The following is a 14,950-nucleotide window of genomic DNA, read 5'->3' as shown; positions in this document are numbered from 1 at the left end:
CACCCCCCCCCCCCCCCGCAGCGCCTGGCCCCACGCCAGCGAGGGATGCTGCCGGCAAGGTGGGAGGGAGCTGGGAGGTGACAAAGGAGGCTGAAGGGCTCGCGCCGAATTGGATCTCATGTTTACTGAGATATTCTGGGAACCTTATTTTCAGTTGGCTTTCTTATTTTGCCTCCTGGAAGAACTGGAAGAACTTTGCTTGCTGTTGCTGTCAGGCAGCCTTGATGCGCTTTGAGAGACAAGAAAAATAACCCAAACAGCTGCTCTCCATCCCACCGTTCTCAGGCAGCACCAACATCAGTACGTTTGGCTGCATGATTGCCTCTGGAAGACCAGAAATCTCCCCCGCTACACTTGACCATGGCCACAGAGTCTCCCCATGTCCACACCGTGTGGGGCTGGCTCTGCTGTACCTCTGACACCAAAATCTCCCCACGTTGTCAGGAGCAAACTGTTTTCCCCTCCCAGGTAGCAGAACACCACCACTGAGCATCACAGCTATGCAGAGATTTTCTAAACCGGCTACAAAGCCTACATTCCCAAATCGGGGATGCACCAGGCAAGACACCATCGGAAAACCAGCCCCCTCAGAAGAATTTCAAGGAATGGCCAAAACCCTTGAGCTGCTCTCTGTGGAAAAATTACTTTGGAAACCAACCCAAGGCACTGAGACCAACAAACCTGGTGCTGAAATCACGAAGCAGAAGAAACAGACATTAGGAATGCGACCTGTCTGGCAAAGCAGCGTCCAGATGCAGAACATCTGGCTGCGTGGCAAGGTGTCTGTGCCTTCATCTCCGTGGGGCAGGCAGAGATTATGGGACCTTTAAATAGCTATGGGATTTTATACTGTTGATTTTCTTTAAAATATTTCCTTTTTTCTCTCTTTTAAAAAACTCCAAACATCGAAAGATCTTACAGAAACCCTGGAAATCTTGTGGTGCTGTCAGTAAGTCCTTATTAAAAGTGATTTCTTCAACATGTTCTTTGAAGGAATGCATGATACCGAACGACATGCAGCTTGCAGGAGCCATCAAGGTTCCTTATAGGCAGGATGGATAACATTTTAATTAAGCCAATAACAGAAGTTTCAAAACGAACCTTTGCACCACAGCACCGTGAGTACACTTGCTGTAAGCTGATGGTTTCCCTGCCCCAGTGCACCAGCACTAGCGGCTTTCCACCTCCCTCCATCACCTCTCTGATGGGGAGAAGCTCCAGATGCCCACGGCAGCTCCTTATCAACCCAACACTTAACAACTCCCCGAACGTATTTTTATGGGGAACACATTACTGTCAAAGTGACCTTCACCAAGCCTCGCGCTGCCATGCAGACACTCACGGTTTAGCTAAGGAGAGACAATAATCATCATTAATGCCTATTTAATAGAAGCCGGCAGTAATCAGTCATCCCATTGGTGCAGAGATTATCTGGCTCTGGAGGGAATACGCAATCTTTTTGACTGAGCGTTTTCTACAATTTTTTGTTTCACATCCCTGTTGGTGAGAAGCGACTGAAAGGATTAAAAAAACCCCAAAACCCATAAGAAAGATAACTGTTAAATTCTGACAGTCCTCTCGGTGTTGGGAACAGAATCACCGTGGGGTACCCACTCTCTCCTGCTGCACTTCTCCTCACTCAACTTCCCGGTGGGCATTTGGAGAGGGTTTTGCCATAGGATGGACACAGCTGATCCTACTGAACCAGCAGCAAAGTCAGAATTACCCCCAGTGTCAGAATTACACCCAAATGCCAGGGCCAAAACCACCAGCCCAAAGATGTCCAACCTCCTTCTGCCACAGCAATGCTGGCCACCCTGGGCTGGGGACCCGACCAGCTTGTCCCTGCACCTCGACAAGGTAAAGAATATCATAAACTCACCCCGACGGATGGGCCACCTGGTTTGTACATGCAGAGGAACCCTGATCAAGCTTTTTAATGCAATTATATCATATATATTTATGGCTCTTCTGCATCATCCCTTCTCACTTGGGCCCAGCCTTCTGGAGGCAGCGAGGACTTGATTACCTCCATTAATGGCAACATCGCCTCCAAGTCCTTTAAGTGGTTTCAGAGAACCTCAGTAACTGTCTGTCTCTGGCGGAAGGGCTGCCATCTCCCCTTTCTGTCTGTGAAGCCCACAGCAGGCACTGGCGGGGTGAGCACCCAACACCAAATCCTGCACGTGGGCCCAGGGTGGTTGGTGGGAGTACCCATTATCCTCCTCTCATCGTGTGGGAGCACTCATTCCCAAACCCAGCACACAATGCCTGCGCTTTCTGCTCAGAGAGACCAGCACAGTCCCAGCAGCACATCTCAAATCCCAGATGGTGATGGGGAGCTGCACCCAGCAAAGTGAAACACCTGGTTCTGCCTGAACTCCCCTGAAAGTTCATGCTGGGCTAATGCAATCCACTGGGCAGCACGGGGGAATATTGGAGCTCACCGCTCCATTTTTCCCAACCAAACCTCACTTTCTCTACCCAGACCAGCATGACCCCAGAGGTGCTGCCAGGGGATGAGCCAGGAGCATGGCACCACCTCCAGCTGCAATGGGGGTGCTCCAGCAGGGACACCTCCTGAGCGCAAAGCAGGCGCTGCTGCTGCTCGAGCCTCCACAGATTGGGCCCAGAGGGAGCTCTGCAACCCACTGGGTTACATATCAACAGCCATATGGTCATCTACATTTTAACTGCAGAAGCTTTATTGCCAGGGATGATGCATGTGCTGGAATGGCACCAACTCATCTCTCGGAGCCGGGGCTGCAGGGCCGTCTGCTAGAAAAATAATATTTTTTCCTTTTAAATAGACTTGCCAGGGAACAGGGCGAAGGAGTCTCTGCAGAGCCCTGACGCAGCACTTGTGAAAGGTTTTTTTTTTGGGAGGTGTGCTCAGGGCACGGCAGAAGCTTCCTCTGGCCAGGGAGACAGAGGATGCTCCCTTCAGCACAGGGATTTTTTTTTCTTGCCCAGTCTGGGGAACTGGGAAATGAAGAAGCAGTGGCTGGATCCCATCTCAACGCAGCGCTAAGCCTATGCAGGAGCATGTCCCGCCACACCACCCCTGCCAGGCGCCTGCTCCCTTGCCAGGGAGCCAGGCTGGGGCCAAAAACCGCATTTGGCAGCGGCGCCAGGCAGTTCGGCAAGCCCCGGGGGCAATCTAAATCCCCAAATGGAAGTGTGAAGGTTCTTACTATAAAGCACATCAAACACTTCCTCTACCATCTTCCTGAGGAGGTACACGTCTGATCCCTGGTCCGGGGAGACCCTGAGCACGCTTCGCCCGCACTCCTTTGCCTTCTTCTGCACCTCCACGTCCTGCTCCTTCCTGTGCTGGACTCCTGCGGGGGAAGAGGAGAAAATGGGAGACGCTGCGGTGAGAAGAGGGTTCAGGGGCGATGCTGCACATGCTTCCAGGTGGCTGCGATGTGACTGAACACACCAGCTGGGTAACACCAACCTCAGCCAGGGCTGAATGCAACCTCACCCGCCAAACCCCCACGGCATCTACAAAGTCCTCAGCTGGGCAGACCCCAGACCCACCCCAGACCCACAACTTAGATGGGCCCACGGCCCCTGCAGCCCCCAACATGCAGGGGGAGGTGGCGCCATGGGCAGTGGTGCCAGCAGCGCAGTTGGGAGCGGGGTCGGTCATCCTGGGCATGTCCCGCCTTTCCCTGGTTTCACTCACTCAGCTCCACCAAAACTGTTGTGATTAACTGGGCAGCACATTTCTTTTCTCTGGTTTCAATCTGCTTAGCCTTCAGTCTCTCAGGAAAAGAAAATTCGCCTTTCTTGGAGGCTCTTTTACCCTTCAGCATCACGTAGCTCAGTAATACCTTCTATTTCCTGCTAATTTCCCCCATTAAACCTCAAATAAAGCATATCTTTGGCAATGACTTCCTTGCATCTCTAAACACACAAAAAATTAAACACTACAAATGCATTATTGCTGTGCTATCCAAAGCGATTCACAAGGGATTTTAAGCGGCAGAGGACTAATTCCTTCATCATCCTCGACAGGCTCCTGCCGGCAATCAGCCCTGGATGCTGCCTGGGCACTCAAGAAGGAGCTCGTGGATCCCTCCCGTGGGAACAGCATCACTGGGAGGGGGGGCAAGAGCCACCTGGGGTACCCACAGAACTAGACATATAAAAGGGGACAGCCACTCAGCACTGCACAACCCCTGGCAAGCTCCTTGTGCCTCCCACGGCACAGGGAAATGGGCCCTGAAGAAGTTTTGTGGGGTGTTTTATCAAGGTGGTGAAATGCATGTGCATCCACACCCCCCTATGGCCAACTCTGACTCCTGGCTGGGTGCTACCACTCCTCTGCTGACATTAATCCCAATCACTGTCAAGTTCCCCCGTACACCAGGAAAGGCTGAGCCTGAGGTTCACATAAAGGAGGGCGTCCAAGTGAGGTCTGCACGTCCAGAGAGATAAGAAGCTTCTTACATCTCCCAGTGATGTCTGCTTTAGATTATATCTGATCCTTTCTTAGGGGGCAGCTAGATCATAAATCAGAGGCACTTCCAGGGATGCTTTCCACTGCGTGCCAGTTGTAAGAGCTTTACGGAGCAGAGTTGAGCCTGGGCCATTTGTAATTCAAGAGAGAGTCATCACGTTTCACCCTGTCTCCAGCATCAGCCACTTCGCCCAAACCCCATTGTCAAGATTTTGTGCTTTCAATCAGACGAGACCATTTCATTTTGACAAAGGTGTAAATGAAACCAAAGGAAAGGGGGAGCAGGATCTACTGTTGGGCATCTTGCCCCAGCACGGCGGCAGGTCACTGGCCAGGATGTACGTATGTATTTCTAAAAGTGAGATTTTCAGATGGTCATCAATATTGTGAGATCTAGGGAGACACAGCTGACATTTAATATATGAGGGGGCTCCTTCCCATTGGGCACCCTGCTGCCATTCACCGCTCAGGTACCTCCCTGCCTCTCATTGGGGGACGGGGAGGCAGAGTCACCCATGGACGCGGGAAGTGTCCCTGAAATGCCTCCTGTCCTGCAAAATGCAACACACCAAAGTGGAGGATAACTAACAGAGGCTCTCCCGGGTGTGAGTGGTGTGGTGAAGGTGGTGGGCAGCTGCCCACAGTGGGCAGGACGGAGGGGCAGAGGGGAGCCTTGGCCAGGAGCTGCTCTGGTAAAGCCATCCCAGCTCACCCCACATGTGTGGAGAATAACTTGAGCAGACAGAGACCCTGGCAGCTCAACAGTGCTCATGTTTTCACTAGAGCCAACCCTTCCTGAGCAATGTCTCCAAAGAATTAAGCACGAATATGGTTTCCATCAACACCACACATGTACACACACAGCCAGGGCGTTTTTCCCCACTGACATCCCACCATGGGCAGCAAGATGTGAGCAGATCCAGTTCTGGGGTCCTCCCGGGTCTGGGTCCACCCAGCTCTGGGGTCCCCAGCCTGATCCCATCCCAGCTCAGTGGAGTGTGGAAAGCAGTAGTTGGCGCCCCAGGGATGATGCTGTCCAAGAGATGCAGGTCCTCACGCACAGCATGCCCCCCACTTTCCTCTCAGCTCCCAGGCTGGTTTTGAAGACCTAGCAGAGTGTCCTGGACCAGAACACTGCTGCCAGTCACACATCTCCCTGCAATATCTGGTGACACAAATTGGAGACCAGGGGGGACCACAATTCTTGCTCAAGTCATCCTTTCTCCACTCACCGTTAGCCTCTCAAAAAAACAGGCAGCTCCACAACCAACACTCCCAGCTCTCAAATCCATCCCTGTCTTTCCAAAACCAGGAAAAGGCCTTGGCCCAAGAAAGTATCTCTACTCCTGCGGGATCACTAGGACAAACTACTTTGGCTAAGACCTCAAACGCCACTCCACGCCACTCACGCCACGCCACTTTGGGTGCCCTCCAAATCCCAGCTGGCACAAACCAGCTCAGCTCAGGGGGAGACAGCGACGGCAGGGATACTCACGGCAAAACTTCTGGAAGTCGGCTTGCAGCTCCTTGCGGGCGCTGAGGAAGACCCGTCCCTTCTCGGTGCCCACCATGAAGGTGCTCTCCTCGTGGATGGCGATGCAGGCCACCTCTGCGTTCAGCTTGGAGAGTGCTGAGCACTGCGGGGAGGCACCGGGTCAGAGCGGCTGTGGGGGCAGCCCCGCTTGGCACCCCTGCCCATTTTCCAGTGGGATTTTTTTTCTTCCCATCAAAAGCAATGTTCTGGTTTGGGTCAGAATTTCATGGGTTTTATGACGTCTCCTAAACACTTTGGTGACTTTACAGATCCAGAAAGGTATCCGGCTGAGCTATGCTTTGCTGGAAAACAAGAACTATTTACCCATCATTTATCTTCACTTTTTCCTATCCTAAATGTAAACATTATGTAAGATTTCTTCAAAAGAAAACATTTGTAAAAAAAAAAAAAACACAAAACCAAACCCCACCAAGAACAATTTGTATTTTTCCACCAGCTCTAATGAAATAAGGAGCACGGGAATATTATTTCAGCTGCAGAGCACTAATATGGTCAAAGTCTGGATTAGTCGAGTGATTCTTCTTGTACAGTTATGCAAAACATTAAAGAGATGGAAAAGGCTTCCTTCATTAATCCATTTTATGCAACGTGTGCTTCCTGTTGTACAGAATACACATGTATATGCCTTTTTATTATTATTTTTTTAATATTATAATAGTTAGGCAGTGCTGGCAGCCTGAGTCATATTCCCATAGCTACAGCAGGGACGCTAGGGAGACGCTATACCCAGGTCATGATTTAAATGGGTAAAATGAGGGGTTTTTCCCATCATCAGCCCCAGCTGCACATCTGCACCCCTCTGGAGAGACTGGAGGATGCTGGTGGCCAGGAAGGGAGCAGGACAGCCCATGGACCAAACCCCTTCAGCTCCTTGCATGCATTTACAGTGAGCTTGATTTGCATGGGCTTAAAGCAGACACTATACTGGGTCATTTCTACCTCCTGCTCACCTTCTTCAAGAAGGAGGTATTGAACCACGTCCCCCAAAATAGGTAATTTTTTTAAGAAAACTCCTTTCAAAAGCCCAGCAGCAAATGGCAGCGTTTTGCTCAAAAAGCCCAACGCTCAAAAAAGAATTACAAAATCTAAGGGATGTGGAATTTGGAGGCAGTGCAAATCCAAACCCTAAGCCCGCCTGGCAATACACACACGACCTCGTGGTTTATTACCCCATATGCAGGCAGCCAGGCTGCAGTGGGTGCAGAGCCCAGCACAGGGATAAAAGCTGAATTTCAGGAGCAGCCTGGCCCCCTGCCCCTGCTGTAAGCACCTAACGAGGACTGCAGAATAATGTATATTCATTAAGAAGCCAAACTACGATAACGTGATTTGCTGTCTGGGATGGCACGTATATAAATCATCAAAGCTGCTCAGGGTGCATCAGCTTCAGGGAACCTGCTCCTTAGCAGGGTGGTGATGGTCAAAGAGAAGGAAATTAGTATTAGTGAAAAAAACCCCACCTGTGTAGAGAAGACATATCCATGATAAATACATTAAGTATGACTCGACTTTCAAAAAAGGAGGGCTATTTAGCATGCCGCACTGCATTAGGCATTTGTTACTACACACCCGCTTTCCCTTCTTGATCACATTCCCAGTTAAAAATAAGATTAGCTCTGGTCCACAAGACTTAATCCAGACAGTTATCTTGTTTATGTAAGCACGGCTGATTCAGGCAAGGTTTCCACCAGGAATTCTACATCAAAAGATATGAAAGTTATTTTCTTTGTTCTTGGAGATAAAAGCCATTGTTCTCCTGTTGTGTAAAAGCTCACAGTAACAGTGGTAAAACATCAAGGAAAAAAACCCTCAACCACCCTACATTCAGTTGATACCAACATAAATATTAATGGGAAAACAATACACATCTGAGATTAACAGAGGCTGACGTTATGGACCTTACGGCTGCCAGGGCAGGAGAGGATTTTTATTTCCCAGCTCTGGCAGCAACCTGGGCTTTTCGGCAGTGGAGGGCAGTGGGATGAGCTCGCCAGCCCTCCTGCTTCAGCCTCATGCCTAGTCAGCCCCAGTGAAGGGAGGACACACAATGGAGGGGGATGGGGATGTGCCGTTGGCCTCTTACCATGGAGTCTAAGGCAGACATTAAGCTGGTGATGATTTCGTCTTTCTGGGGAAAAACCATATTCCACTGGTCGGCTCTGGAGGTGCTGAGAGTCACGTCTAAAGGCTTCCCTGCCAGGGCCATAGTCACCTGAAAACAGGAAAAAAAAAAGAAAAAGAAAAAGATATGAATCGCTGTTACTGCCGGAGAGCCAGCGCTGAGCATCACCAGCACGGCCCAGCACTACGCTGTGGGCTACGGCACAATGCCAGCATGGATACATAGGGGAAATGGAGACACGGGGAGAGGCTGGGGCCAGCCTCAGCCACACATTCCCCACGTCTCCTCTGCTAAAGGCAGATAATTGCAGACGCTGCTGAGACACAACCAAACACCAGGGCAGATGCTGCGTGTCCCAGCAGCACCCAGGTCACCTCTGCCCTCAGGACTCAGTCCCAGGGAGATGCTACCACCATGTGCGGCACACCGGATGGACTGCGTGGTGGGACACCCCAGAGGAGCCGGGCTGGACGATGCGATGCCAAAGCAGATGTAGAGTGTGCCTGAGCTCTGGGGACACACATCCCCCTGAGGACACCATGGTGGGTGTTCCCACACCTCTGCCCTGTACTCTGTGCAAGGAATGAGCCTGGCACCAAAAGGTGTCCCTGAAATGGGCCAACACCACAGAGTGCTCTTCCTTCACCCTGAGGAAGGGAGCCAGTGCACGACAAGGGGCTCCATCAACAAATCACCCCACCCTGCACTCCTGGGGGACTGTGGAAGGGGGAGCAGGACTGAGTGGCAGCACATGGGAACCCCACATCTGAGCCCTGGGAGCTCCATCCCTCACTACAAAATGGGGGGAGAAAAGGGAAAAAATGTCAGGGCCTGGTCACACATGCAGCAGCTGCACCAGGTCTCTGCTTCCCAAGATGCACGTCTCACCATGACCCAAGGCAATGCAAATACTGCAGGGGAAACTGAGGCAGGGGAAACTGAAGCAGGGGTTCGCCCTGCATAAATCACCCCACTCCCACGCTAGGCCACCCACACCCACACTAAATACAGCATCACCCCCCAGCACTCAGCACAGTTCCTCCCAGCTATCGCCTCTCCATCCACAGGGCAGTGTCACACTGCCTGGCTTTAATCCTGCCAAGAAAGGGTGGCAAATTTGCCGGCAATGCTTGGGAGCCACTCGAACCAGATCGTAAATCATGTGCTCGAAGCTGCAAGCGGATAAAAGAGGCCGGAGAATTTCTAACGAGACGAGACGGGCAGGAGCTGGGGAATATGAATGAAGCTGCCCGCACATAACTCGATTTGCAGGTCAGCCAATAACCGCAGCCGCTCGGCCCTGCTGAAAATGCAGGTTAAAAGTCAACAGCAAAAACCCAAATTTACCTTCCAGTGCCAGTTCACATCCATGCCCAAGCAGAAGACCTTTTCTTGCAAAGTGGGGCCGTGCCAGCCCACGCAATTGGGGAAATGGTGGGTTTTGATCCAAAATAACAAGTCGCGCCTGCGCCAGCATCGCTGCAGGTGCCCGAGCATGCACAGGGCAGGGGTTGTAGCAAAGCCTCATTGTTATTTGGGCATGCAACAAGCTAACGAGGGGGGGAGACAACTCCCAATTAAACAATAAAGACTGAATTTCTTGAATTGCTCTTGTCAGGACTTCCAGGCCTGCTCTTAAGAGGCCTAACAAAGCTGATGGCTGAGTCTTCTCCTCTAGGACAAACTTGGGATGAAAAACCCCAAAACCACGAATCAGCTTGGAAAATAAAGCAGGAAACAGGTCCTGCAGCTGGGGCACAGCCCCTCAGATGTCCCCACACTGGGGACAGGGCTCTGCCAGGCACCTCCAGCTTTTACCATCACCAAGGGTTATGGCAACACCAGAAAATGGTCTGGCTCGCTCCAGCTCTGCAGCTTGTGTATGCATGGATGGATGGACAGACAGATGAGCGTCTTCCAACATCGTCTTCCAACAGCCCCTTGGTGGGGCTGGTCGTGGTCCCTTGGGGAGCCCAAGCTGCCCCAACGTACTCAGCCATGGCCTCCTGTGGGAAGCAGTGCTTACGGGGAAGAGATGCTCCTCCCTCAGCTGCAAAAAAGCTGGATATGACCCCAGGGGGGGAACCAAAGGGAAACCCTGGGATAACGGCAACAGAAAGTGGGGAAGGGTCCTGCAGCCCCTCTCTACCCACTTCCTGCTTTGCAGAGACAAAAATAATCCCTTTTACCTAGCTGATCGTTTAATAAGGAAAAGGGAGAATCACTCAACAAGAAAAGACATCATAATAAAAATATGACCCACATAATACAACAGGACTTTAAGGGACTGAGGGGATGACAATATTCCTGTGAAGCTTTTAGTTATTTATGGTCATGAAGAGCAACGACAGCAGATTTAGAAGAGGGAGGAATAAAAGGGAGGGAAAAAAACTTCACAGTAAGTGTTAGGCTTATTCAAATCAAATTAAGATGTACGGCTTGAAGTTGTTTGTCTAATCAAAGGGAAAGTAATCTTTAGGAAAACTGGGGTAAACCATTCTTATAGCAGTTAGGACCAGTGGTGGGGAGCGGGGTGAGTAGGATGTGTGTAAAGCATCCTACCCCGCTTCCCAGGACACTTTGCACCCAAAATGCTGCAAACCCACCCTGGGGCACCCACTAAAGGATTGAGTTCCCCCTCCCGGCCTGCAGCAGGGGCTCAGCTCTGGTCCCAGCCCCATCCCACCTCCACAGCCCAAGTCCCATCTCCGGAGGTGCACGGTGACTCAGGGACATGCCACTGTCACAGGGCCAAAGCAAACACTTGCAGATTGGTTTTAAACTTTAAATTTTTTAAAATAGTTATTTTATTTTATTATTTAAATTTTTCATTATTTAATTATTTTCCCCTCTCCGAATGCATCTCCCGGGGACAGGATGAGCAGCACGGGTCGTGGGCAGGGAGCCTGCACGGGCCATCGCTTGCCCCGCTCTTACAACACCTCCTTCCTCGCCTCCCTTCATAATCCTGGGAAAGATCAGAAATTTGGCCCCAGGGGAGTTTCACTCGTGAATCACCTGTGCTGCAGCAAAGGGAAAAGCAGGCGTGTGGGGAGGCTCCTGCACCCCTGCCAAAACGGTGGCGGTGCCCCCAACCCCGCTCCATCCCCCTGACCACTGCTGTGGTGCAGCGTCGCTCCCCAAAACAAACATCCTCCCGTCTCGCATGCTGCGTCACTGGTTCCAAAGTGTTCAGAGCAAACAAAACAGTAAAAACAAAAAACCCAACAAGCAAACGACACCCCCCCGCTCCCCCCCCCTTCCCCTGACAAAGGAACTTTCCAAGCAGAAAACGGTGGGGTTATATCCCTTAAATTATAAACAGGTTCAATTAGGAGAAAGCGAGGAGAGTTTCGGGAGCACGGCACGGCCCTGTTGTCGCTGCCAGTCTGGGGCTCGGCTAAGGGCACAGACAGGTGCTGTAAGCTCCTGGGGTTTACTTCTGTCGCCCTCCTTCTTGCTCACCTTTTCAAGCCTTACAGCAATTTCCAGCCCCGTGCCACAACCAGAAGCAACAGGATCATATTTATCAAGATTGAAGGAGGGGCTCCACTGCCATCCTCCTCACCTCACTGCGTACAAATGCCTTATTTAGCATAAACCCCAAAATCCAGTTTCCCAAAGGGAGCCATGCACTCGCCCATGACTCATAAAACTGGGCTGAACTTGTTGTCTCCTCTTTCCATGCGCATCGCTCCTTCGGGCCACCCTTGCCATCAGAAAAAAAGAGGCAATAACCCCTTTTTTGGGAATTACCCAGGGCCAAACCCAGCGCAGAGTGGAGGATGCCATGAGATGGGAACAGCCAAATGCCCAGGAGGGACTGAGGACATCCTGCACCTGCTGCTTCTTATATTGCTTTCTACCAGGACTGGTTCTGGACTGAATTGAGTGATTTTTTTTTTCCTGCAGCTCTACTGTATCTTACAAATGTAACCCTGGTGATTTTCAGCACATGAAGTATTTCTCTTAATGGGGACACCAGGCCACTCAAAACCACTGCAGGGCAAAGCATCTGATGGCTGGCGCCCTGACCCAAACCCACCAGTGCTGGGTAGGTGCAACACCTTCCAGCTCAGCCCTTAAACCACCAACTGCATCCAAGAACTCTAAGATCATCAAGTCCAACCACCAACCCAACACCACCATGCCCACTAAACCATGTCCCAGAGTGCCACATCCACACAGTCTTTGAACACCTCCAGGGATGGGGACTCCCCCACTTCCCTGGGGAGCCCATTCCAATGCTTGGCCATTCTTTCGGTAAAGAATTTTTTCCTGATCTCCAATCTAACCCTCCCCTGGCGCAACTTGAGGCCATTTCCTCTCATCCCATTGCTTGTTACTTGGGAGAAGAGACCGATCCCCCACCTCCGCTACCCACTCCTTTCAGGAGCTGTAGGGGGGTGATAATGTCTCCCCTCAGCCTCCTCTTCTCCAGGAAGAAAAGATCCCCTGCAAAAAGCAGGGGAGCAGCACAGAGAGCCCCAAACAGATGCTACCAGTGGTCCCCACTTGCCCCACGGACATCGCAGCATCACCACGGCAATCCCCCCAGACAGGATGTTTATAAAGCCTCCGACTGTGTGGGCTGGCTCACAGTTCAGGGACCCAAACTGGAATTTAAATTAATGAGAACTTCGACCGTTCAGCACATTGGGGGTGAAAAAAGAAGAAGAAAAAAAATATAAAAAGACCATCATGTCAGTTCTGTCTGCAGCTCCACACAAGAGGGGCTGGAAATTATCTACTTACTCATTTTTCCAGGAAAATTCTGCCTGTCGTTTCAAGCAGTGTCAACAAGACCATGGGAAACCCAAGTGAGCCAGACCAAATTCCAGCAAACTATTCTAAAAATATATATAATATATCAATATATATTGAATATAGATAGAGATATTAGAGGTAGGTCTTGACATGGACTTCTGAGGGAGAAGAGGGACAGCCTGCGGGTGCAGGGGAAAGGCACTGCTGGGAAGGAGACAATTGGGCTACCAGGCACCAAAAGGACATCTGAAGGTGGCATTTGGGCTTCTCAGCCACCTGAAATGCTCAATAAGTCATAGGACATCAGGTACCACATTTGGTCACCTCCATTTCCCTGGGATGGAGGGAACAGGACCAGCACCCGCAGTCCATCCGACATGAGGGGGATGAGATCTCACACCCAGTGCATAGATCTAACGATGACCCACATGTAACGATGAGACAATAATGATTCTATTTGTAATTGCCTTTTACTCTGGGAAGGCATATTTAAAGGGGATTTTAAAAAATTACGCTGGTCCTGGAGGACATTTAAGCAATTAGCCCTGGCTACCATTAAACAGGCTTTAAAATCCATCAGGAACCGCTGTGATGAGAGTCACTGGGACAAATAAGATCCTTTGCCAGTGCCTGGACAGCATCCTCCCTCCAAGAGAGGGGACTGTCCTCCATATCCTCACTGGGGACATAGCTTTGGAGCAGCACCCACACTAGGGGTTATCTCACCAGCACACCGGCAAGGAAAAGGCGCTGATTTGGAAGGGATTTCTCTGCCCTGCTGCATCTTGGGGACTTTTGAGGTCCTTTTGTCAACAGCAAGGTACCCATCAAACAAAAAGCCCTGGAAACCACATAAACCACAGCAGGGTCAAAACCAGGGGTAGGGACTGGGCTTGAATTTCAACTTGTGGTTTTTTTATAATCACTTAAGCAAACACCAGTATCAGCGGAGCCAGCGGATGCGAGCAAAGCTTGGTCTCGGGTGCAGGAGCACCATGGCACAGCCCCATTCTCGCTGGGGGTTTTGCCACAGGTGTGGAGATTTCTGCTCCACTTGGACGACTCACTCATGGCGTAATGGCTTTAACCCACCCGTGCTGCTCGGTTAAACCCTAATCCCTTACGGCCAATTCAGGGACAGCATCCAGCCCCTGCAGCCCCATCCTCTTCATCCTGAGCCAGCGTGGGATGAAGCCACACAACTTTTGCCAGGGCAGTTTACTGCTTCACCAACGATGCTTGATCCATTGGTCAGCACCAATGTCAGAGGTATAACAGATAACTGCAGCCCAGGGCACTCACAAAACACCCAGAAATACCCTCAAATGCCTTAACACCCCCAAAAGCCCCTGAATTCCTAATCCCTGCCCCGTGCTGCAGCAGGGCACACAGGTTCCCTGGCAGAGCAGCCCTCCCAGGGCAGGCCAGGCATTCTGTTTTTTGGGGTACCCCTAGTGCCACCCTGCATTGTGAAAAAGCACCTGCCGAGACCACATTCACGTCTCCCAGAGGTGGGTGCCGGTGCACCCCCAGCCCCATAACCTTTTCCAACTGCTACCCCATGTTTCTCCCCACATTAAAAATTCCTTTTTTTTTTTTTTTTTTTTTTTTTTTTTTTTTGCTACTTTAAAAGCCGATATTTTTTTGCAAAAGTCTGAAAGCAGCAGAGCTGGGGACAGTGGGAGCAAACAGACCCTGGCACGGTCCAGGGTACCCAACCGCTTGTGCCCACATCCCCACCATGCCAACAGCTCTAACGCTGCTGGGTCTGCCAGCTCCCTCAAGCCCTAAATTTGCCCCCCATCTCCTTCCAGCCAGGTAGTACTGGGTAGAACAAGCCCCCACCACCGGACACCTCCTCCCCAGTTTTATTTTCCCGATAAACCCCAGGGCACCTGCTGGAAAAGCTCCTCACGTACACACCGGCACCACAACATCCACCAGCTTTGCCGCCTCAGCTCAGCTTTCCTGGATAATCTGGCGCCTGCCACGTTTTAGTCCCGGTTATAAAAGCAGCACCGAGCGAACCGGAGGCCTC

The 14,950-nt window shown here is 51.1% G+C and overlaps 1 protein-coding gene across 1 annotated transcript in view; it reads right to left on the bottom strand.

Annotated features, from left to right (window-relative positions):
• The window catches only part of LOC104536391 (general transcription factor II-I repeat domain-containing protein 1-like), a gene marked incomplete at its 3' end in the record, with an annotated part of 13,958 nt that extends 5,729 nt beyond the window's left edge, over positions 1 to 8,229 (bottom strand). Inside the window, exons 1-3 of the mRNA XM_010178979.1 lie at positions 8,107 to 8,229; positions 5,964 to 6,105; positions 3,195 to 3,341 (exon numbers count right to left, since the gene is read on the bottom strand). Of these exons, the coding sequence (XP_010177281.1) occupies positions 3,195 to 3,341; positions 5,964 to 6,105; positions 8,107 to 8,229 (412 nt within the window). The remainder of the gene's footprint in view (positions 1 to 3,194; positions 3,342 to 5,963; positions 6,106 to 8,106) is intronic.
• Between the last annotated feature and the right edge of the window lie 6,721 nt (positions 8,230 to 14,950).

This window comes from Mesitornis unicolor, unplaced genomic scaffold (assembly GCF_000695765.1).
Source record: "Mesitornis unicolor isolate BGI_N332 unplaced genomic scaffold, ASM69576v1 scaffold5882, whole genome shotgun sequence".
NCBI lineage: Eukaryota > Metazoa > Chordata > Aves > Mesitornithiformes > Mesitornithidae > Mesitornis > Mesitornis unicolor.
The sequence above is the reverse complement of the archived record's forward strand: the minus strand, read 5'-3'. Positions and strand labels throughout refer to the sequence as shown.